Genomic DNA, 25305 nt, shown 5'->3' with positions numbered 1-25305 from the left:
GAGTGGTGAGGTGCTGAACACCTCAATAGAAAGCAGAAAACTCTCCAAATCCTGTCCTTATTGCTTGTGTCCCACACTGAAGTTAGCTTTTCCCTTCCCACCAAGGGCCGCAGTCTTTGATTCCATCCATCTTCCCCCATCTTGCTCCCTTGCCCGTCACAGGAAAGCTCTACTTTCTAAAGTGCACACGATGCCTTGTTTACCTGCTGCCATGCTGCTCAGTGCCGTCTCTTCTCCTGCTCTGTGCTGGAATACATTCAGACACAGCCTGATTTTCCAAGAAATCAAGCTCACAGTTCTGTTCTGACCATTACTGGATTGTGGAAGGATGCTCCCAGCAATATGCCATTCAGCAGGTAGAGCTTGTTGCTGGGAGGATGGTAAGATTTGACTCAGAAAGAAGGCTGTCACTGCAGCCAAAACCTTGTCAGAAGAGAGACGTGAGCTTGTCATTTGTCCATTGCATTCCTTGCAGGTTTGATATAGCACATGAAGATTTCGGTACATCAGCAGTGAGCTTTCACCATTCTCATCTTCACTTGTGATTGCTTGGGTGATTTACCAAAGCACAAGGAGCCTTTATACTTCTTCTTCCTTTGTTTTCTTGTTGGAAAATCACTGTGAGACATTAAAAGCCAAAGTCCAGTGTCTTTGCTGCATACCAAGGCAGACAGAAATCCCATGCTGCCTGAAAAAGAATTAACACTGATTGTGGCCTTCTGTTCTGGGCAGATGAGAAGTGCTTGAAGAGATGCTTCAAATGGCCGTTTGTAGCTCATTCTCCAGTGCTGCAAGCTCTCTTGGTTTGGACTCTGGCTTGGAAAACAGCACTGGAGAGGAACTCAGCCCTCCTCATTGCTGCACAGCCTCAAGGCCCTTCTTCCCCTGATGGATTTCTGCCAAGGTTCAGCTGTGAGACACTCATTTTTAGCAGCTAAGTACAGAATTCTGCACTCTGGAGAACCATGACACAAACTTCTTTCATTTTATAATAGAGTGTGAATGTGAGTGTGTTGATCAAGCAACGTACCATAGAAGTGCTGTGACCTTTTAGTCATGTCAGCATGTTTTGGGAGCAAGAGGCAACGCAGTGTTGATGATCTCCACATCTTTCCGGCAGTGAAATTTATTTTTAATTCTCTGCAGGAAAAGGTTTGTGCCAAATGACAAAGGAAAGAACCCTTCCTGCAAAACGTCTGTTAGAAAGCAGCACGTTGTCAGCTGGAATCATGAGTTATTTCAGCCCTCACTGGGCTGATCTGGAGAAGGGCTGTGCCAAGGTATTTACAGATGTCTTCTGATGGGTTTGAAGCATTTCTGGCTTGCGGGGTAGGCATAATTCTGCAAAGCTGGTGGATTGCTTGATCAATCTGAAATACAAGAAAGATCAGTAGATGACCAAAAAAAAAAAAAAAAAAAAAAGCACCCAGATATATTGATAGCTGCATTACATACTACATGATTCCTTTCAGCTATATATATATATATTTTCTTTAAATAAGAAAGTGTAGAGCTGCCAGTTCCCTTATCCATCCTTTCTAGCTCCAGGTTAAATAAGAACTGTTATTCCTGTCACCTAGAAGATGCATTCTGGGAAGAATGGTTTTCAAACTATTTGTGTTTCTTTAAGACAGTCAGTTATGGGAAAAACAAACAAACAAACAAACACAACCATCAATCTCTACAATCTGAAAAATAAAAAATAAACATCTTAAAAGTATAACACATCACATACAGATGTTTAAGGAACAAAGAGCTGTCACGGAAAAGGAGGGAGCTGCTCTTTTACCTATCAAACCTTCCACATCTTTGAGTGTCTGCCAACAACCAGAATGTGTGGAGGCCCCTTCAGTAAATGGAGGGCAATGATGGCACTGCACTTACATTAATCCTTGATGAAATAGTACAGCACTGATAGAAACTTCCCAACAGTCTGTGCTGATCTGAAATGCTCTGGCAACTCTTTGCAAAAGGCACTTCATGCTGAGTATTTTTATGTCATTGCTTGCTTGCTGGTATCACCTGTGCTGAGCTAGCTGGACAAACCCAGATTGGCAGCTCCTCAGATGTGTTACCAGCTAATTTCTCACTGATCATTAGAAACAGAAAGTTAATTCTGCTGGGAATTTAGCCAGCTTTCTTGCTGTGTATTCATCCTTGGCATAACTAATTCTGTCTTAAACATGTTTTTGAAACACTCACACGTTTTACCAACAGATAAGTAGATAAGAGACCAAAATGCTGAATGTCACGCACACATTGCTCCAAAAGTAATGCCTGCTGTTGATTTCGATGGAAACTGCAGCTCTGCTGCCATCTGCTGGCACGACAACAAAACGTAATGGAGTATTTGTAGGAAGGTTCAGCCTCTGCTGCCGTACCACCAACAGTCACCTCTGATATCACGGGCATTCATCATTATCTGTCATCACAACACCTGAACGTACGGCCACTGACACAGATTGCTGACAAGGCCTACGATTAACCTGCAGCAATGAGGAAACCCATGAAGTCTACGTGGAAATGATAAAAGCTGACCAGGATAACTGCCAGCCAAGTTTCATGTTACAGATCGGTGCATCATTTCTGTATTTGGCAGGGTTGAGCAGTCGGCAGTTGGAAAACAAAGCACTGGATTTTGCAGTGTTAGTGAAAGAGTGAGATGTGAACAAATGAACCACTTGTCACGTACTGCCTTCTTCTGTAGCGACATTAAACTCTGCAGAAATACATTTTTCCTGTGTTTGCCTGTATTTGTGAGGAACCGGGGCAGAAAGAGAGCAGCGTCGGGCAGAGGGGATGAAAGATGGAACCCTGCTTTCTCGGGCTCTCCTGCTTGCAGGAGGCCGCCACCGCAACCGCGAAGAACGTCTGCTTTATCCGAGACGCCGTCCCAGAGCGTTATGTGGAGACTTCCCACACTGCGGCACGTCCTCCGGCATCACCGCGAAGTGCGGACGCCTCGACCGCCGAGGTTCGCCGCTTCGGAGCCGTTCCCGCCAGAAGCGCAGCGACGGCCCGCGAGGCGCGGCGCGGTTCCGGCCGCTTCCCTCACTCACGGCTCCCCGAGGCGACGGAGCGGCCGCGCGGCTCTCGGCCGGGCGGCTCTCGCGAGAGCGGCCGACGCGGCGGGGACGTCGCCGGGGCTCGCCTGGAAAAAGCCTCGGGGGCGGAGCGGAGGCGGCGGGGCGCGAGGATCGCCCGGGCCGCTTTAACGAGGAGAAGCCGCGAGCCGCTCGGACGCGGGACCGCGCGGCGAGGGCGGCCGTCGGCGCCGCCGGGCGAGCGGTGAGTGCGCGGCTCCCGTTGACGGCCCGGCGGCCGCAGCTCCGGAGGCGCCGAGTGGCCGCGGCCGCGCCCGGCGGAAGGCTGACGCCGCAGCTGCGGAGCCCCGGGTGCTGCTGGGCGCCGGCAGACCGGGCGGCTTGTGGAGATGGAAGCTGCGGGTTGTGTCGGCGAAAGCGCCTCAGCTGCCACACGCAGGCAGGGCTGCTGTTCCGTCGTTGCTGTGCTCGGCGGCCGCTGTGTGAAATGGCGGCGCTTCATGTGAACCTGGCTGCTGTCTCAGTTAGTCCAGGCTGTGTCTTCTGTGGGTGGTTCTGCTGGGAAAATGAGGTGCTAGAGATCCACCTCTGCAGTGTGAGTGTTCTCCTGCTCCCGCGTTGCTTCTCCTGCTCCCACATCCCTCTCTGCGCAGGGCTTTGGTGGTTTCTGTGAGGAGAAGCCTGGACGAAGAAGTGGCTGCAGGACGGTGCCCAGAGGCTGGTGCTCAGTGGCTCGACGTCTCGCTGGAGATCGGAGGCAAGTGGTGTCGCACGTTGCTGGGACTGATGTTCTTTTGTGTCAGTGAGATTGGCAGCGGGGTTGAGTGTTCCCTCAGCAGGTCTGTAGATGACACCGAGCTGTGGGCTGTGGTCAGCACACCGGAGGGATGGGGTGCCACCAAATGGACCTGGACGGGCTTGAGCACTCGGCCTGGGAGAGCCTCATGAGCCTCAGCAAATTCAAGTGCAAGGTCTTGCACCTCTCTACTTTGCGCTGGTGAGACCTTACCTGGAGTCCTGTGTCCAGATGTGGAGTCCTCAGTACAGGAGAGACGTAGACCCGTTGGATTGTATTGAGTGGAGGGCCATAAGAATTATCCAAGGGGTGAAGCACCTCTCCTATGAGGACAGGCTGAAAGAGCTGGGGCTGCTCAGCCTGGAGAAGAGAAGGCTCTGAGGTGATTGTGGCATTTCAGGATCTCAGTGGGAGCTACAGGAACAAAGGTGATAGACTCTTTATCAGGGTCTGTTGTGATAGGACCAGGGGAAATGGTTTCAAGCTTAAAAAGGATGGATTTAGGTTAGATATAAGGAAAAAGTTTTTTTACAGTAAGGGTGGTAAGGCAGTGGAACAGATCGCCCAGAGATGCGGTGGATGCTGTGTCCCTAGTGACTTTCAAGGCAGTGTGCTGGATTAAACCATGGGGAACCTGATGTAGATGTAAATGTCCCTGTTCACTGCAGAGGAGTTGGACTAGATGACTTCTAAAGGTCTGTTCCAACCCTAAGGATTCTATGATAAAAGACACTATACACTCTCTTGGCTTTGATTTCTGTCTCTTGCCACTTACTCTTCCTTTCCTCCTGTCACTAATACAAACATCTCATTTGCTTTTCTCTATTTTGTTTCCATGTAATCTATTCTAGTGTCTTTGGATGCCTTTCTTGCACTCAGTTTTTTTTTTTTCCTACACAGAGGAAACCCACCTGTGACCCCTCCCTCCCCCCACCCTTCTAACTTCTTTCCAGGCATTCCATTCCTAAACTTATTGGTATTCTGAACTCTCCTCTGATTTCATCATGGCAACAATCCATCCTCCATCCTTGACATCTCTCTAGAATTTCTCTCACTAAAGCCTTTGACTGCAGCTGAATCTCAGATCCACATCAGTATGCTTATCTTTTTCAAATGATCAGACACCTGCCTCACATTTAACCAGGCTTTGCTTCCTGAATTCCTGCCCTTCCTCAGGGACTGTATCCTCTCTGAGCTTCTCTCATTATTCTCCAACTTTTTTTTTTCAGTTTTGTTTTTGGGGGGGTGCGGTAGGAGCAAGACAATGCCTTTAACTTCCTATGGGTTTTGGATAAATTTTTTGTCTCTATCCACGCTGTCTGTGGATAACTTTGTCAGGAAACAAAGTCAGTTCCAAATTCTGAGACAGAGAAGCAGATTAAAACTTGGTTTTCTCTCTTTGGTGCTCTCTTCCAAACATTCAGCAATCCACTCTATTTAGCTGTGACTAGAGGAAAACTCATTTTCTCTAGGCCACCTGGCAGCTTTGTGTCCTGTTTGTTCAGTCCTTAGTCACTGAGGTTATGGCCTGTGACTAGAGTGCTGCAGCAGTGTGACAACCAGAATGACAAATAGCCACAGAGTTGAATTAGGTAGAAACAAGTCAGTTTTGAAACGAGTGTCACAGTACCTTGAAGAACACCTACATGAAGATTTACTGTCATTAAAAACTAAGTATTTGACTTGGTTGGTCAGCATTTACGTGCATGCTGCATGGCCGGAATTCAGTTGTCTGGAGGTTTGGGTCCTGTACTTTGCTACCCTAGTATCTCTGGTTCTGCTGGTACATCTCTTGTGCCTGGAGCTGGCTCTCCATCTAACTGAGGCATCATCTTTAACACTTAAAAAAACAAGCTCAAGGAAAAAAGGTTTTGGTGATGTGACATGAAAATAGACAGCACAAATATAGACCTGCAGTAACAGAAGATATACGTGCTAGGTGTTGAATATAATTTGGAAACCAAGCCACAGATGAGAGGTCTTACTTGATTTGGTTTATTTTTGCTAATCAGAAAGTCAGTAGATGTAAACCACAGATGCATCATAGGGATATTCAGTCAGGTGATGCAACATGTATCTAATTGTTTTTTCATAATTACAATGATTAATAGATATTAGCATGATAATGACTCTCTTCCTAGCTCAAAATATGTTATCACTAAATTTGAAAATGGCACACTAATAAATAGGGCTTTTAAAAGAGGTGTGTTGGTAAAACCTTGTTTTGTCTACTTGTTTTTCACTGTAATATCAATATATTGAAAACATCTGCACAGGGCCAAGTAATTGTGAGGGAATAAAACAGCATATGAGGTTATAATTACTATGTTAGGTAAAACAGAGCATTATCAGTCTTCATTGTTGTTGTTTTTTTTTCCCTTCCAGTTACTTGATAGTCCAGGAAACTTTTCACAGCTGAGCCATTGTGTTTTCTTCAGAAGTTAGAAAGAAGATTGGCAGATTGATGTCCGTATTCAGCTGTACAGCCAAGTACTGGAAGAACTGCACTATTTCATCCTGCTCTTCTGTGAGTTTCTATTATTTACCATGTAAGAACAACTTCTTTGTAATGTCTCCCTTGTAGAAAAATGACATGTTTATCTTCAGTGCCAGCCCTTGATTTCCAGTGCATGTTCAAAATAGTTAATGGGTAAAGGAATGCTGGCTGGTTTTATGCTAAGAAAAAAAGCCTCCACAAGTTCACAGTTAGTGAAGTACACTTTTTTTTTTTTTTTTTTTTGCCAGATGGTCTGCTGGTTTCTCACGTCTTCTTATGTAACGTGAGGGAACATTTTGTTGTTTGAATTGTTATAACTGCCTATTTTCTGTGTTCAAAGGAATAGATTCCCTTACATCTGGGGTATTTTTAACTGGATAATGTAACTCAGAGTGATAATATATAAAAACAGACTTCTGTGTTGGTTGTTTGAAAGAAAGTTGTTTCTTCATTAGAAATACTAGAAATGTAATAATTTGATTTGGTAGTTAGTTTTTCATCTGAATATTAAGTTCCGAGTAGAAAAGAAAATAGCACTAAGTTTAATTGCATGCTTTGAACAAGGTTTAATAACCTATACACTTTCTTAAATATCCCTCAGTAGTGTATGCTGTTATTGTCCTTGGAAGCACTGGATGTCCTTGTTTTAATGGTTCAAAGCATGTGAAAAATCTTTGTCTGGAAGAATATAACAACTGGGATTTTTTACTTGTACATGATAACACACTAAATTCTATCACTTTTAATTAATTTGATTAATTATAATTTAATAACTTAATAATTTAACTATATATAAAAATATATAGCCATAATTCACTGCTGCAGATCTGAATACAAAGATTGCTGGGGCAATGCTTTCAGGGCCAAAACTTCAGCTAGACTGTTGTGTCTTTTGAAGGAATTATGCAGATCCTTCCTATTTGAGGGTCTAGCTTTTGGCTGTCACCTTATGAAGTCACTGCTTTCCATGGACTTCCTGGCATTCGCCTTAATCAAGAGTTGGTGAGGGATAAAAGCCCCTGGCTGATCTCATATCTGCACTTCTTGCACAACCATTGTAGTAAGTATCATCCTTAATCTAACATTGTGAAATGGTTTAATTTATAATGATTAAAAAGGTGCAAAAACACGTCAACCTTCACATACCTTTGGAAGATCATAGAATCATATAATGGCTTAGATTGGAAAGGACCTTACAGGCCCCCCCAGCCCCAACCCCTGCCATGTGCAGGGCTGCCCCCCACCAGCTCAGCTGCCCAGGGCCCCATCCAGCCTGGCCTCGAGCGCCTCCAGGGATGGGGCACCACAGCTTCTCTGGGCAGCTGTGCCAGCGCCTCACCAACCTCTGGGTACAGCATTTCCTCCTAACATCTAACTTAAATTGCCCCCTTTTTAATTTAAAATCATTTCCCCCTGTCCTATTACTAGCAGACTGTGTAAAAACTTGTAAGCTCCCTTCAAGTACTGGGAGGCTGCAATAAGGCCTGCCCAGAGCCTTCTCTTCTCCAAACTACACAAGCCCAGCTCCCTCAGCCTTTCTTCACAGGAAATGTTCTCCAGTCCTCTCATCATCTCCAAGGCCACCTCTGGACCTGCTTCAGCAGCTCCACATCCTTACTGTACTGGGATGCAGTACTCCAGATGGGGCCTCACAAGGACAGAGTAGAGGGGAGCAATAGCTCGGGTTGGGTAAAACCCAGCATCCTGGCCGAGAAGCAAGGATGTGTAAGCAGTGTGCTTACATGTATTTCTGAAGCTGTAGTTTGATTTTTGTGGTGTATATATGTATGGGAAGAATGGCCTGAACCTCTGATTGATCACCTGAGGCGAGCAATGAGTCAGCCCTGGGAGCACAGGTGAAGGCAATTCAGCTGTGCTGCTGGAAGGAGTGGAGCCTGGCTGCACCTCTCCTAGACCCATTTAAGAGCTGACTACCAGTGGGGAAGGATCTTTTTCTGGAGATCCCTTCTTTGGGGTTTTACAGCAAGCCCAGGTAAGCGAAAGCACTCTTATCTATTCTTTCTTTGGTGTATGTAATAATCTGCTTAGCCAAACTCTCTTGTGTTTCGTAATTATAATGTCTGTGTATTCATTGATTATACAGTATAACTAAGGTTTTCTAGCATGTGTTCACTGCAGTTGGGAATTATCTAGGGCAAACACGAAAACCTGGCAAACTGTAGTATTGTGGAGTAAAGAGAAATCCTGCAGTAGAACAACTTGCAAGCAGAGGCATCTAAGCAGAGAACTAATTGCTTAATAGTATATTTTATCGTTTGTTTTCTTGAAAGCAAGAAGGCAAAATGGAAGTCAAGAAGTAAGAATGGACATCATGAAAACATCAGCAAGAATTTCTGTTCTAAAAGTAAGCTAGAGAAGGAGTCTGTAAATACTTACAATGCCACATTAATCATAAATTATTTTTCTTGAGTTCCTATATTCAAGTTTATTTAAATAAGAGGTTGACATAATCTCTGTTTATGCTTGTGTGTGCATAGCAGTATATTTGGAGATGCTCAGGTAGTAGAAAATGGTGGGCCAGTAACTCAGTCACTCTGTTATAGCAAGAAAGAATTTAAAACATCCCTATAATATTATAGAAATAGTTGCTAGTCAAAAATGGATTTTTTTGGTTCCCAGTCCTTACCAATACATTTCTCTGGTCTTGAGTCCACAGATGGGTCGCTCATTACAAGATGAAGAAAATCCAGCAGAACTGTGTGGAGCACTGAGGGCATAGCAAAATAATGGATCGTCAGTACCAGATGGATGTATGTATTTCTTAAAATTCCCGTATTTTTATGTATCAATATAGATGGCTCTACTTATCTTGTCCTAAGCACCCTTCAAATACTTTGATTCCAGCCTGTTCTGACTTCCTTGTCAGTACCAACTGGGGTACAAATCATCTCACTTGACATCAAACCTGTAACCGTTAGGTGTGAAGTTAAGCTGGCTGAAGATCAGATTTGGCTGCTGTGGACGTTCTAAGTGCATCTACAGAGGAAGCTTAATCTTTCCCATCCCAGATGGCTGTCTTGAAAGGGTATGGGTTGCTATCCTTAATCACTCCTTTCTCTTATATAGGGAATGTAAATAGTAACTTAAGATAATATGTCTAATTTTTGGATGGCTGATTCTAGAGAGCAGAAATTCTATTTTAAGGAGGCACGCAAATCCTTCCATGCGGTACTGTTCTTTCTGGGATGTGGTGTCTTATGTACTTTGAGGAAGATAACAATTTAACTGCTCTGTCCTGTACTCCTGGTGTATTTGTTTGGTGCTGGGGGTGTACTGGTCCATTAGGATCCTGGTATGAAAGGCACTCAGAGTCTGTAAGATACCATTTGACCTGCTGTTTATTAGATCGAATGCTATAAGGACAGAATAATAAATAACTCATGTCCCTTTAGATGCTAAGAACCCCAAGTTATGCAGCACCGAAGAAGCATCTGATCCATGCTCAACACTATGCAGACCCCTTATTTGAAAGGGTACTCCCATTTGGATAATTTCCCAACATGCCAGCTTTTTGCTGTACTTCTAGACAAAGGCAGGATAACCCATGTGGCATAATCACTGGTACTAAATGGGAGCTGGAGTTTTTGTGAAGGAAACTTAAAACTTGATTGCAGTACTGAATCAACAGGTGAGAATGATGTCTAGAGCAGAGATCCACGGCAGTTCTAGCCGTTTGGTTCTGTTCACTTGTAGCCTTTAATGTCAGGAAAGGAGTTGAGCACTGAGCTGTGTATGCTCTGTTTTGCTGAGAGTTGCAGCGTGACTTATTGAGTCAAACTGCCATCTCTTCCTGGAAGGCAGGTTCCATTTACGACTCTTTTGTGGCTCGCACACTCCAGATTATGCAGATGCACGTTTAAAGGTTGTGAATGACTGGCTCTGGGTCTTCTGAAATGCTCCTTTCCTACCTATCTACTTCAACAAGTAAATAGTTTTGTGTCAAGTTAAAGATCAGAGGGCATTATTCTACCTGATCGTATTTGTGGCTTGGAGACAATCACTATGGCAGATTTCCTGCTCTGAAGAGTACTGCTATGGCATTTAGCTAAGAAACAGAAATTCTGTTGAAAAGACAGACCTCTTCTGTTACTGAGGCTTACTGTGTGGAAGTGCTTTTTTGGGAGAGCAGTTTGAAGGAAATTGTCCTGAGAGCTTGAGACAATTCTAACTGTAGCTGTTTAGATCTGTTTCCAACCACCACAGAGCCGACAAGAAAGCTGCCCCAACTCCTCTGTAGAGGTCTTATGTGACTGATGATGGGGCAAGGCCAGGGCCTCCTTCTGTTACCTATCCTCCTGTCAAGGAAGAAGCATTGATGCAGTTGTGTTTTCCAGAAGAGGTGACAGGCCTTGGCAGTGTGACGTCTGCGATGCTAGCAAGGAAGTCAGGCTGGTCCTATGTAAAAGTGAGAAAAATCATCTGGATAGAAAATCATCTGGTAAATATTGCCTTCATAACCTGGGGCTCCCTTATTGCATCCGTGTGCAGAGGGACTGGGCTTTTTCTTGGTGATGGATTGACAAATTAATGAAGAAGATTCAGTATGGATCAGATAGATAGAATTGGAGCTGAAGGTCTCAGCAGCAGTATGAGATGCCTAAACAGTGTCATCCTATGAACTCAGAAGGCTCAGGGTGCATTACAGCCATACATGGATTCATGGAGTTCAGTAAAAGACTCACGGTAGGGGTTGCATGGTCAAGGCACCTGGCTTTTGATCTGAAATATGCTGCATTTAACACACGACTCAAACTGATGGTGTGGAGCCAGAGCAATGGAAATCTGTGTCCTAATATGCAATTAAGTCACATTATGGGCCTTGCAGACCAATTTAATGTCAAATTATTATTATTTGGAAGAGAATATCAGTGTACAGCATGGCAAACACAGATGAATGAAAGGATTTTCATTTGTAATTGGCTTGAAGCTAATTTCTTTTCTATTAGGATCTCCTCTACCAAGATTTAATAGTAGTCAGAGGGCTGAGGAGGCTTCCCATGCTCTTCAGTTGCAGTAGCATGTGCAGTGTCAATTAACTGGTCTGTAGGTGAAGTCTGTGCCCTTTATCTCAAATCCCTGGGCACTGCCTGCCTTTTAACTACATTTCTGGCTTTTCATCTGATGTTCCTCCCCTTGTTTACAGATTCTTGATTTTACCTTGGTAATCCAGTTTGGCTTGAAACTTTATTCTGGACTACGAGCTTTGATTTCTTCCTAGGTTAACAAGAAAGCAGGCATAGTTCTAGGTTTGCTCAAAGAAAGCTTAGCAGTGATTATGTGGGGACGTTTTAGAAGTCAAAGGTCTAGTTTCATTTGATTCTGTTTTCTGTATTGTTTACCATCTCTATCTTAATGTTTGGTGGCATAGCTGACTTCATCTCCCCAGCGTCACCAGTTCATTCGTAAGTTTGTTGCTTGGATGAATCTCAGCTGTATTCACTCCTCTCTGTGCCTTATTCTCAGATTTGGTCGTTTCCTCTTTTTTTTTTTTTTTTTTTCCCCAGGCATTTATTGAAGTGCAAACTTTTCCATGTAGTCCTCTTTTTCCTTTGGTGTCCAGACAGTACTACCTCCTCTTCATCCTGAGCTGATGAGATTTATTGCTACCCTGCTTCAATCTGATCAGGCAGTCAGGAACAGTCTTGCTGTTGATGGAATTGTTAAAACTTTCCCAACGGTGCTTTTTAAGAGTTTCCAGTCTCTTGAGTTTACTGTGGCAAGATCAAGGTTCTCAGAATTCTTGTATGCCTATTCATTATGAGTGATTTGTGACTGTTGTCTTTCATTTTTTGAGTTTTGTAGGACTTGTATCTAACCCGCTTACCCTATGGCATTCATTCAGATGTTGTGCAGGTCGGAGCAGAAGTCTGCATTTGTGCGTTTGAGATTTGCTGTAGTTTGAGTCTAGCTTTAATATATTGATTCACTGGATGAAGGACTGATTCAGCCTTGATGTGACTGTTAAACTGCAGTAGGTAGAGACCTTGACTACAGCTTGCCCAGCCTTGAACTTGGCCGTCATGATCACTTGGGCACTCCTCCTGGAAAGCTGCTGAGTATAAACTTAGCCTGAGAAGATGAATCTGTTAAATTATCTAACTTTTAACAGATGGACTTGCTTGAACGCAAAAGTCTCTGTTATTCTATGGAAAATGCCTTTCAGAATTGAGGAAGAATGTATGAAAAGGAAAAATATGCAAAATTTGCATTTTCTTTGGCTATGGGATACTCAGAACAACTTAACAGTTACGGTTGGCATGTAAGTAATGTGAGATGAGATGAAGTTTCTTTTTGAATCTGAAGTTTTCAAAACTTCAGAGATGACGTAGATGCTATTGCAAAATAGCATAGTGGTTACAAGTGACGTGCCTTTTTACCCATATAACAAGCAGAAAAGATTGTGTATTATTTAGAATAATTCAAATAGAATTAGAAAAAATCCTTTATGTAAGCAAGAATGAATTTGGTATTCCAAGCACTGTCATTCATGGGAACTTGTCAGTGCTCATGTATCATAGATATCTACTGGGATACTTACAAATACATGCACTTAGGTACAAGACCTAATATTTGCAAACTAATGAAGATCATTTAGTTCAGTCACTGAAACTAGCAAAAAATAATAACCTTAATAAAATAAAATAACCCCACAATTATCAACTGTTAGGATTCTGATAGGCTTTTGTAACAAGTCTTTGTCTCGGATACTAAAAATACCTTTGGAGAAGACAGATGGGGAGCTTTCTGACTGGTTTTGTGAGAACAGCCAAAATGTGCTCTGAAAAGGCATCTCCTCCTGTATGACCTGATGCACTGATGTGTGTCCAAGCTGCAGCTCATTTCACAAGTGTTGCTGGGCTTGTTAATGGTGCATTGAGAGAGCTTTTCCTTATCTGAAACCGCTCATTAATGACACAAAGGATTTAAATAACCTTAATTGGTTTCAAATACCTATATGCTGAACTCAATTACGTAAATTTGATTTCTCTTCATTCTTTGGAGATAATTTGATAGGAAAATCTTCAAGTTAGCTAAAATGATCCCATTCGCTCCTGCTAGTATAGGTATTGCTATCCACATTTCTTAAATAATCACAGATTTCTGTAAATTGCATAGTTAGTCAGGATAAGACAGCTGTTAAGTTCCCCAGACTGGCTCATATTGCATTGTATACATTACTGTTTTTGAAACATTGCATATACCTCTGCTGACAGCACTTTCATATCTTCAAGATTAACCTTCCATTGAGTACAGTGATACTATGGTTTTCTTACTGCTTCACCCCAGCCTATGCACATCTGATTGCTGTTGTGGGTTCTTCCTTGTTTAGGTTTGATTTCACACATCTTGACCTGTATTAAATTGTATAAAACCTTTTGCTTGGAGAGTAATAAATGACTTTACCCCGGAAAGAACAGAAATATTCCTTCCCTCCTTCCTTCCTCCCTCACTTACTGCTTTGGCTTATTATTGGCAATGCAAAACTCCTAGAGATCTTATTTCAAGTGTTTCACATATTCTCTACAATACTTGTCATTAATTTCTGTTACTGCTTTTTTGCCCACATTCTATTTATTATATGGAGCTGGCCTCAGTATGAACCTTGAGAGGTTACCATCCAGGAGCATTAAAGAGATTTAAATCCCTTAATGTTCAATGCATTAAAAACTATTTTATGATATGGCAATTAAAAATGACATGCTGTGGAAAGTAAGAGGATCCCACAGAGTATGTTACAGGTATGGCTCAGCAGAAAATGAGCAGTATGTCCAACTTCTCCCCTTGGCCTCTTCTTATCTCATAAAAACTGTAACTTTCAAAACATAAAGGAAGCAATACAGATCTCTACTGGGTTGAAGGATGATGTTTTGTTGCAGGATGGAAAGTTGCAAGTTATTAGAAAGAAATGACCATTGAAAGTGGTCAATTTATGGTGCAGGAAATCTAATTGCTGGAGCTGTGTGTGCACGTATGTTCTCACTTCATCACTGTTTCCAGATGATGGGGCTACAAACTCAGGCAGTAACCATCATTAGTCATCGTTATTCTCAAAGTTCAGATCTTCTTTCTGACTTCTTAGAGATCATTTGAGATGTTTGTAGCAATGGTCATGGCATTCTCTGTTTGGCTGCAGCTCTGACTAAATGGAATAGAATTATGAAGGAGAACATAGAAGCTGATATTCCCTGGGCAAACCTGCATGCCAAATGTACCTTTCGCAGAAAAAGATGTAATGGTTTAGAGCTCAGGAGAGCTGTAGCCACACGCTGCAGGCATATTTGATGAGCTTGCATTCCCCTTCTGTTGAATCAAAAATCTGGGCTAAGCAGGAACTTTGTAGGGAAAAGAAGATAGAACGTGTTCCTTTCCAGGCTCGCTTGGGAAATGTCAGGTCTTTCAAAGGCACCATTCAGCCACCGGCCTTTTTTGCCAAAAAGATAACAAGACAGCCAGCACTGCAGTACTGAGTATTCTCCATGTATTTACTCATAGCCTGAAATAGAGTATGGCAGTTGTCTTTAAGATCATCAATATACAGTTAAGAAGTGAGCAGCTGACAAAGGTAGGGGCATACCAGTGAGTCTTTCCATTATGAAAGATTTTCATGTAGACCTTAACTCTAAGTATTACAGATTGATCACAGTCACAAATCCCATCTTTCATCCCAAACCTATTAAGCTATTGCAAATTGACCTTATCTGAGCCCTCTTCTTTTTTCTTTTTTTAACTTAACTGCTTATTATGTATTCATTTTATGTATCTCTTATTTTTGCCTTGCCTCGAGCTGGAAGTCACTTTAAGAAAGCCATCTAAAAAACTCTCTGTATCTCTATTTAGTATGTAAGTAAATCTTGGTGTGAATTGTAGGGTATGTGTATCTTTGGTTCATCTCCTGTACTACATAGTGTGGCAGTATGGCTTTACTCTTTCCAAAACAGTATGCCTTCTCAGAAAGCACTTCACTGACAGCTGAAGCTGTTCCTGTGTTTTTCAAATGTAAGGGGGATAAGAAATGCCATGTGGAAGCAGCAGCTGTGCTGGCTGCATCTCCTCTGTTGTCTGGGGGAACATCTGATAAGGTGCCCATCTTGCACCTTATCTGTGACTCCAGTGGAATGTGTAGCAAGGCAGAAGCGAAAGACTTGAGCTTTGCAGCTGTGAAGAAAACCTACAAAATAAGACAGTTACTCACAGCTTGAAATAAAAGTGACAGGTGTGAATGATGAAGAAGTCCATGTGATATCTAACCTTCTTCCTCAAAGCAGAGATTTACTGTCAGACAGGCTGCTTCAGACACTGATCTCATATTATCACACATCTGGAGCAATGACAGCCTTTGCTTACTGCTTACAGGGAGACCTCTAGGGTAAATGCACACACAAGTGTACAAGGAGAGTTAGCAGTTGTCACTCTTCCCAAATGCACTGTGACATGGGATGTGTTCAAGGTAACAGACTTGCTGGAGGGGCAGATTTCCTTGCAGCTTTATAGGAAACCTGAGAGCTCAGTGCAGAACTCTACGATAAAACACCTTTAGTAAAATCTATTTGAGAGGTGAATCCTCCTGGTTTCCATGAAGTTTGGGACTCCCTAATAATGAAATTAAAATTCGCACGATTGGAAATCATGTTTGGTTCTTTTGATCCCATTGGACTTTAGTTTTAATATTTACCTTCCTGCCTATTGGGGTACTTGAGTAATTTTAATCTGCCACAATATTATGCAGCTCCTCTCTTTAACAGAGTGGTGTGGGTTGTTACCAACTTGGCTGAGGGAGCTGGCATTGTTCAATCTGCTGAAGAGGAAGCTCAGGGGAGATGTTATAGCTCTCTCTACCTACCTGAAGGGAAGTTGTAGCCAGCTGGTCTCGGCCTCTTCTCCCACGTAACTAGTGACACGACTAGAGGAAATGGCCTCGAGTTGCACCAGGGGAGCTTCAGGTTGGACATTAGGAAATAGTACTTCTCTGAAAGAGTGGGCAGGCACTGGAATGGGCTGCCCAGGGAGGTGGTGGAGTCACCGACCCAGGAGGCATTCAAGGAATGTTCAGATGTCGTGTTGAGGGACGTGGTTTAGTGAGAAATATTGGTGATGATCTTGCAGGTCTTTTCCGACCTCGGTGATTCTATGATAGCAGGAGAAATAGTTATTGCATATCCTTTTTTTTTTTTTCTATTCTTCGTCACTTTGTATTTGGGCTGCTGCTTGGGATCTGCTCAGGATCACAGATTATCTTAGATACTTTTGATCTATAATGATGAAAATAAGAATGCAGATGGGGTGTATTTTAATATTAGCTTTTGGGTGAATACCAAAGATGTAGAAAGGGATTAGAAATATTTTGATGGAGAGAGATAAAAAAAAATCTAGTGGAGATTGTAGTGATTGAATTGTCTTTCCTTCTTCATGTATTGAATTTGTTAATAGAGAAAGTGCTCTTTAAGATCAAACAAAGGTGACAAATTTTAATTAAATCATGTCTTTATGGATTTTTTTTCCTGTTCATATACAATCATCTAAAAATGTTGTAAAGAAGACTGCAACATTTCAGAGGAAGAGTGAGATTCAATTTCCAGTTGATTGCTTTCCTGAACATAGGTGTCCTCATGTCGGTGTGCACATGGAGCTAGGAACTTGGCTCAGTTCCCCACATGCAGGCACTGATGAAAGTTGAGGTGCTCTGGGGTGCTCCTTGTTTCCTGCTGCTGGCACAGACGAGTCTGGGTGTCTCTGAAGCTGCCTGTCACGTTCAGCAGTCCTGTATGTGCTGAACTGCAGCACAGTTCTGTGTACTTTTAAGGCCATGCTGTTGGATAAGGTGATGAGAGCACTTGACCAGTATAGGGCAGTGCAGGAACACGGGATTCAGTATTGTCTTGAGACTTTGGAGAGGAGAAATAAGATTCAGCTACAAACAGGTTCCGAACTGGGAAAGGGTCTTCCATCCCAGACAGATCCTGCTGATGAACTGCTCAGCATAGAGTTGCCTCCTGCTCCTCAGTGAGGAAACATCAACAAGAGCAAAGCTGAAAGCCTCGTGATCAGGGACTTTGCCTGAAAGAGAGTTAAATGTGGCTCTAATTCTTAGTCTGAAAACCATATCAACAATCTATTCAATTACTGTTTATAGTAGAAGTAGCTACACAGGCTCCCAGAATGCCTTCTATTTATGTGCAGTTTTTGTTTGTTTTCCCCTTGATCTCCAGATGGGTTCTTCATTTGTTCACATGAGAAAAAAATGAACAGAAGTAGAGAGGTGTGAATTGAGTGTGTGTGTATACTTATACATCTGTTCCTTGTGCTTTCCATGCTCTATAGGAACGTAGGTGACCTGGATGCAAACTCCATAAGGCTGTGGGGGAAACTTAAATATATTCCTACTCCCTGGGTGGCAATTAAGTATTTGTTATCTTACAGAAGGAGGCTGCGTTTGAACTGAGATGCCTGTCAATTTCTAATGACATTTCTGTAAGTCTTGTGGTGAAAGTGGTGAAGACAGATGAAAGGCAAGTAGGTTGGTTTATTAAATGATCATTCTTCACATTGAATAGCAATTTCATGCACTCTGAATCCAAGTATTAGAGCCTCTTGTTGTTTTGTAACTTGATCACAGCACAGTAACTCCTAAGCTAATTTCTTAAAGGCTCATCTGTAGTCTCAGCTGATTATGCTCCGACAGTGAAATGTTTGGGATGGAAAACAGCAGCAAATGTAGATCACTGATTTATTTTATTGCAGCCATTATGTCTACCCTTGGAGGCCTTATAAGCAAATTCTGTTTTCCATGTATTGAAGCTAGAGTAAACCTTTGCTCCAACAGTACTAAATGTAACTATCTGAAATGTTTGTAGTGTATCAGTAGTTAAGAGTGAGCACCCTATTCAGAGTCACTGAAGTCCAAGCCTTGCAGGTAGCTGTCAGAGCTGAAGACAAGTGGCTCTGTGGGCATGTTGCATAGCCACGGTCCCGCATGCATCCCTACTGGTGGACGGGCTGTCAAAGTGCCCTGTGGTTCCCTTTCAGCCTCTGCACTTTCCTTCTCAGGGAATCAGAGTAAGAGATCAAAGGCAGAGAGAAGGTGCACAGTGTTTTGCCCACCTGTATTTTCTGGAGAAGTGCCTTCAGATGTCTTGGCACAAGTTTTTCCCTAATGATTTCGTAGGGCTTTGCACATGGCTGCAGACTAGCACTGTTTGAACACACAACATAAAGGTAGTGTAGGTGCCCTGCTCACAAAGAAGCAAAATTGCTTCTGACAGATTCTTGGAGATACCGGGCAAAGTATTCACAGGTAGACCAGTAATCATAGCAAGAAAAATTGTGCTCCCCCAACTGGTAAAGGGGCTCTATGGCCACACAGCACTCCTTCCCAGGAAGCAGCCTAGCTCCAAGAGATACTCTCTTGTTGTGGTCTTATACTGACCAAAAATCATTCCACATCATAACATCACACTGTACTGGGAGTTAAAGGGTTAGTACTGCAGTTCAGTGGCTTGCCAGCATTTCTGGTTTCCTGGTCTCAGAAGAAAAGAGTGAGCTACAACTCTCAGAAGACTTCATTGTTCCATTTCCATTCGAACAAAAAGATAAAACTGGCGGAGTCTCAAGACTGCCTCTCTTTGCTCTCTGTGCTCCTGGCTGTCTCTCCTATAGCATTAGAGTAAGGAATGCAGTTTTGTAAACTCTCTCCTGTTTTATTTGAGTTATTAACTCCAAATCCCATCGTATTCTATTATCTCACATTGTGCCACTGTATTTTTTAAATGAAGTTTTTCCCTTAGTTCACTGCTGCTGGTTTTCTTGCTTCTTCCCCCACCCTTTTGTCTTCCCAGTCCATAGATCCCTTAGCTCCCTCTCACCAAACCTGGCCAAACTACGACAACTTCCTTCGGTGACTGGCCCTTACATGAGCCCAGGCTAACAGAAGGGGACTTATTTTCTGGAGAACATTTTTGTCCTTTTGTTTTTCTTCTACAACTGTGCAAGCTTTGGGTAGCAATGTCATGGTAGGGAAAGGAGAACGTGTGGACTTAGCAACAGGTAGGACATACTGCCACCTGCAGAGCCTGAGTTGACTTCAGACAGAGCACAGAGGGCACCTGAAGAATGGGGGATAGGGCATAATGGATATACCTCATCTTACTAGAGGATCATTAGATGAGGTAACTGGAGGTAAAAGGTAAAGGAGTTTACACTAGGCAGCAGGGATTTATCTGAGCATCAGCTTAGTAAGGGCTGTGCAGAATATCTCATCGTGCCAACCTAGCTTCTCCCCATCTCACTTTTGAGCACTGCACAGACTTTTTGACGTGCTGTACTTTCTGACGTGGTGGGACTCAATAGTCAGGAACCAGAGGAGATAGACCATACCCTCTCAGCCCACCTGGAGGGTTTGGTTTGGAAATGTCTTGGGCTGATGCAAGCGAACAAATCAGGAAATAATTTTTGCTGCTGTATTTTCAGTTAGTGAGCAGGTGTAGCTTGTGAGCTCTCAGGGCCAAATCAGAGAGTATTCAGGAAAAGCAGCATTACCTTTAGAGTGAGGGTGGAACCACTGATGTGATGAAGTTCTGAAGTGTGGTCCAAACTACTTAAGTAAACTCCAGATTGAATGAATATAGCTTCACATGAAAAATGAAGCTGTGTAAATGCTTACAACACGACAGTCTTGAAAAATACAGCTCTCTTGGTGTTAGATTCTTATATCCGATTAGGGAAAGAAGTTGTGTGATTCCTAATGATTTCATCTGGGAGCACCCAAAGGTACAAGAAGAGTAATTTCAGAGAATTTCAATTGGAATCACAGATTCTGGATGGGCACCTTGGGAGATTTTCTAGTCCACTGCTTGCTCAGGCAGGGTGTTGCTCGCAGACATGTCCAATTGGGCTTGAGCATCTCCAGAAATTCCATCACCTCTCTGGGCAATCTGTTCCAGTGTTTGACTTCTCCTGGAGTAAAACTGTTGTTTTTTTGTTTTGTTTTTCCTATTTATACAGACTTTCACAGGTATTCACTTTGTGTTCATCACTTGTTATCCTGTCACTGGGCAGAATCTGGCTCCCTCTTCTTCATTCCTTCCTATCAAGAATTTGTATCATCAACAAGATCCCCCTAAGCCTCTTCTTTTCCAGGCTGAACAGTCTCAGTTCTTTCAGCTTCTCTTCATGTCACATTATCCTCTTCCTTTGTTACTTTTGTGCCCCTTCACTGCACCTGCTGCAGTAGCTTCCTGTCTCATACCAGTAAGCCCAGAGCTCCAGATGTATCGCACCAGAACTGAGTACAGGAGAGGGAATTCCTCTGCTGACCTGCTGTCAATGCCTTGCCTAACGTGACTCTGGAGGTCGTTGACTTCCTCTGCTGTGAAGGCACAGTGTTGGCTTGTGGTCAGCTTTTTGTCCTGCAGAACACAGATTCCTCTCTGTAGTGCTTCTCCTCATCCTGTCATTATGTACTGGGGAGTCATTCCTTGTCAGACACAGGAGTTTGCATTTCTTCTTGTTGAATATCACATGATTATTTTCAGCCTAATACTGCAGCCAATCCAGCTCCCTTTGAATGGCAGCACACTCAACTAGTGCCTCAGCAGCAATGTTGTACCATCTACAAACTTGATGAGAGTGCACTTTGTCCAGACGGTCAGGTCATTAATGAAGATAGACAATGTTGGCCCTGATGTTGTCCCCTGGCATACTTGTTGTGGTTTCAAGATTTCTGCTATTGGTATTCCACATCATAGCATCAGGTAATGCACAGGGAGTTAAAGAGTTAAGGCTTCAGTTCCATGGACTGTTGATAGTTCCAGGTACATTTCACAGAAGAGAAAGGATGAACTGTATCTCCCAGAATACCTCACTGTTCCATTTCCATTTTCTGTTTAAAGGGAAAGAGAAAACTGGGAGTCATGAGACTTCTTTTTCTGCTTGGCTCTGCAGTGTATGCTCCCTAGCTGTCTCACCTTCAACATTAGAGTAAGGCCTTTGGTTTTGGACAATCTCTTGTTTATTTAATGTATTAGCTACAATTCCAATTGTATTGTGTTATATTGCATTCTCTCACACTGTGCTCTAATACTTAGTGAATTAATTTTCTCCCTTAGCTCGTTGCTGCTGTTTTGTTTTTAGACCCATCACAGGGTCCCCCTGTGCCATTTAGTCAAGCAACCAGGTCAAACCAGGCCAGAACTGTGACAGTGCTGTATCTGAATAACTGGGTAAAAGGCACGAGGTGCACTGAGTAGGACTTCTGCTCCACCATACGTTTTTGTTGAGTTTGTAATATAGAGCTGGTTTTATGGAAGTGGAGCTTAATTGTAACTTTCCTAAAATCAGAATGCTGTAATGTTGTAATTCCAAAGATGTTCACTAGATGTTTCCCATTTACGAGTATTTATAGCTGACCTACTGTTACTGAATCCTCACTAATGTTGTATTTACTTTTATTCTTTAAAAGATATAACTGTGAGGTGAGAAGATGAAAAATTCACTGTACTCTGCAGAGAAGAAAGACAGTTTTCTTTGTATGAATGGCAGAACAGCCCCATGGCAAGATTTGTAGGGTGAGTTAATACCTTTTTCTGGACTAACTGAAAAACCATAGAGATGACATGAAAGCTGCTTGCAGTTCCGAAATGGGGAATGTATGGAGAATAATTAGTATTGACCTCCAAAGGTAAATCCAGACTGAGAACAGTTGTAATGACTGCAACTGCACAATGTTGCTCAGTTAAGGAAAAATTAAATGTAACGCAGTGGAGAAGAGAAGAAAGAAATGAAGAGTTTGGCTCAGTGTATGTGATCTGAACTAAAAATTTCCATATATCACATGTGAGATGCTTCTGGCAAGTGAAAAAGCAGCATTGATTTTTACTCCTACAGACTAAAGCACCATGAATTTCTACCAAACACTGAAAGTATGCTTGCTTCATCACATTTTTTCCACTCTCTGTCAAGACTAGTGGGGTAAGAATCCTCCACAAGGGAAACACTGGGGCAAAAGTACTAAGAGAATCTGCTGGGAAAAGGTGAAAAGGAGTTGGGGGGTGTTGTCTGTAAGAGTGGATGTGATGATGCCCCAAATTGCAGGTGTATTTTGGATGTTGGCAGCAGTATTTTCTTTGCGTAACTCTGCTTCATGGTATGAGTGGTGAGAGGCAGTCAGAAAGCTCACCTGGCTGTCTGCTCAACAGGGATCACACTGAACCTCTATTTCAGTAGCGAAAAAATGGTGAATATATGATGTCTGACTGTCTGCTAGCAGTCAGTTTGGGTATGCAATTTTTGTGGGAAGAATGGTGGAACTGAGCAGACAGCTGGCCTTGTGGTTGTCCCTGAAAAGCAGCTTATGCTACCATGGCTTGGAATCACAGAATATGGAATCATAGAATGGCCCGGGTTGGAAGGGGCCTCAAGGATCATGAAGCTCCAACCCTCATGCCACAGGCAGGGCCACCATCCTCCAAATTTAGTACTAGACCAGGCTGCCCAGGGCCCCATCCAGCCTGGCCTTGAACACCTCCAGGGATGGGGCATCCACAGCCTGGAAGATCTTCCTGGAAGATCTGGGCATTCACTTAGGGACTACCTGAGTTCAGTAACTCCTCTGCTATCCATAGAAGCACATGGAAATTGTGAGTAAATGATACTACAGCACATCAACCAATATTAGTACTGCTGCTAATGCTGGTGGAGGTAAATGAATAGATGTAAGAAAAAATGGGAAGTTAGAAGACACAAAGTTCTCCTAAAACATTTGCTGAGAGTTTTACTCACGTAAGTGTTTCCATGTGTTAAAGTGGGACTGTTCATGCACATGAATACATCTTTGAAGGATTCACTCGTTAGCAACGTCATCTTTTTCACTTTAGAAGATTTTAATGTGACTGTTGTACTTTCTTGAAAAAACAAACAGATATTTTACTGTAGTATTCTTTTCTTCTACATCTTTTTAGTTGTTTTACATAAACTGCTTTACATATGTGATTTTTTTGAGACCTTTTACGCTTCTCTTACTGTATGATTGTCAATTTCTATAATGACTTTTAATATTGTAATACATTCTATTGGTTATATTGCAATGAGTCACAAATATGTCTCATGCTCAGTTTCCTCTCATTCCCTTTGATCACTCTGTATGACTGATTTCTCAGTACTGGTGTGCTGTCTTTCATGTTTCCTGTCTTTTCCTTTTGCAGAAATTGCTGACCCTGCACACAATCACCATTCATCCATACTCTGTTCTCATCAAAGTTAGTATAACCACAAGCTTTAGGCTTCTTTTTTTAGCTTTACTGTTTCTCACTTACCATAGATGAGCTGCATTTAAGCTACAGCCAACAGTACCTCCTTGCAGGTCCACGCACTGGAGATAACGGGGGTCCTTGCTGTGAAGAAAGGGGAATAGAGATGCAAGGGATTGATGGAGCTGAAAAGAAGTACAATAAGAGACTTTGGCAAACTTTTTTCACAGGACAATGATTGATCAGTTTGCTCTCTTCTATTTATGAATCATCTGGAAGTGGGCTTTGCCACAGTGTATGCTCAATCTGTGAGTTGCTTTTGAGTTAATTACTATGACTATCAGCCTTTCTGTTAGTTTGTAACGTGTAATAATCCAAATCACCTGTGTGATATCTCTTCCTTGGTTCAAAGATTCATTAATCCCACAAATGGCTTTCAATATAAATGTGAGTACATTGATATAACTTTCTGTTAACAAATCTATGTTCAGAGAATAGAAGTAGTCCTATCTTAATTTTTTTTCCGCTTACAAACTGCCATAGAGTGAGCTTTCAAATTTACATGAAAAGAACATGAACAATGTGTTGAAGGAGAATTTACAGACATACAGATATCATTGTGCAATATTTGCCCACGTTTAAAGTGTTTGTATAAGTATCAAACATGAGGAAGAATCAGAAACTCATTAACAGAATTTCATGTACATTTAATGTAAACACTATCTACTAAAGTCTCCAATTAGGAAAGCATAACATGGTTAATGTATGTGACTCAGCTGAATCCCAGTGTTAAACGTGCTGTGATTAAGTAATGGATGGCTTTGGGGAAATGAATTGATGGTCTCAGGCTTGTTCCTGCTGGACAGTTATCACTGTCATACAAATGAAATTGTTATCCTATTGCTTTACAAGCTAAGGAGAAGGATAATGAACAGAATAGATAAAGCAGCAGAACTATTCCTTGTCCTTAAAACATTTAAGTGGCATTTAATCATCTGGATGATGTGGTAGTAACTTATATTGCCACTGGCCTCGCTGAAATCTTTGTGGCAAAAAATATAACTTCCAAGGTCTCTAAATCTTTCTTATCAGTGACATCTCAGATGTAAATGTTCACGCAGGTTCCTACATCAGGTTGCTTTTTACTGTCGGAATTTTACACAGAAAGTTTTCTAAAAGCTTTACTACTTACTGGGAAATGAGTCCTCACGTGGAAGGAACCCAACCCTTGAAAACCAAAATGTTGGCTAAAATAAAGCAGAATAACAATATGCAGTAATGCAACATTAATTAAATAACTTTTCTCGGGGAAAAAGTTCATAAGGTATTTTTCATCAGCTCACAAATGTTCAAGAGGAGTCCATTCTGTTAAAAAGAGCTCAGATACTTCCAGTACTTAAAGCTGAAGATACATGTTATGAAGTATGAAATGTCAGGAGATGCCTTAAGGTACCGTCTACTCCATCAAAGCCTAGAAAGACAGGATCAACCACAGATGTATGTCATTCTTTACCACTGTCTAACTTGTTATTGAAACTCTCAGATGACATAGATCCTGTACTGTTGGTTCAACAAACATCTCATTGTTTAATTAGCTCTGTTTATTCTTCCTCATGTCTGCTAGGATTCTTCTGTACTTCAGTTTAAGCCATGTTTTGTCTTACTGTCAATGGATTTATGTAATCCATACGTAATATGTATGTATGA

At 42.3% G+C, this 25305-nt stretch overlaps 1 protein-coding gene across 13 annotated transcripts in view; it reads left to right on the top strand.

Annotated features, from left to right (window-relative positions):
- The first annotated feature begins 2344 nt into the window (after positions 1-2344).
- The window catches only part of LOC116241205 (uncharacterized), a 57776-nt gene continuing 34815 nt past the window's right edge, over positions 2345-25305 (top strand). For 2 of the 13 annotated variants that reach the window (XM_090131537.1, XM_090131534.1), the window contains exons 1-7: positions 2358-3288; positions 3698-3801; positions 6279-6367; positions 7236-8702; positions 9008-9108; positions 21813-21918; positions 23670-23906. In XM_090131537.1, the coding sequence (XP_089987663.1) occupies positions 2807-3288; positions 3698-3801; positions 6279-6367; positions 7236-7343 (783 nt within the window). In that variant the 5' untranslated portion in view covers positions 2358-2806 and the 3' untranslated portion in view covers positions 7344-8702; positions 9008-9108; positions 21813-21918; positions 23670-23906. The other 11 variants (XM_090131540.1, XM_090131538.1, XM_090131536.1 and 8 more) reach the window with 10 other exon arrangements.

Source organism: Phasianus colchicus, chromosome Z (assembly GCF_987193195.1).
Source record: "Phasianus colchicus chromosome Z, bPhaCol1.hap1.1, whole genome shotgun sequence".
Lineage (NCBI taxonomy): Eukaryota > Metazoa > Chordata > Aves > Galliformes > Phasianidae > Phasianus > Phasianus colchicus.
This window is presented reverse-complemented; position numbering and strand designations above follow the sequence as displayed.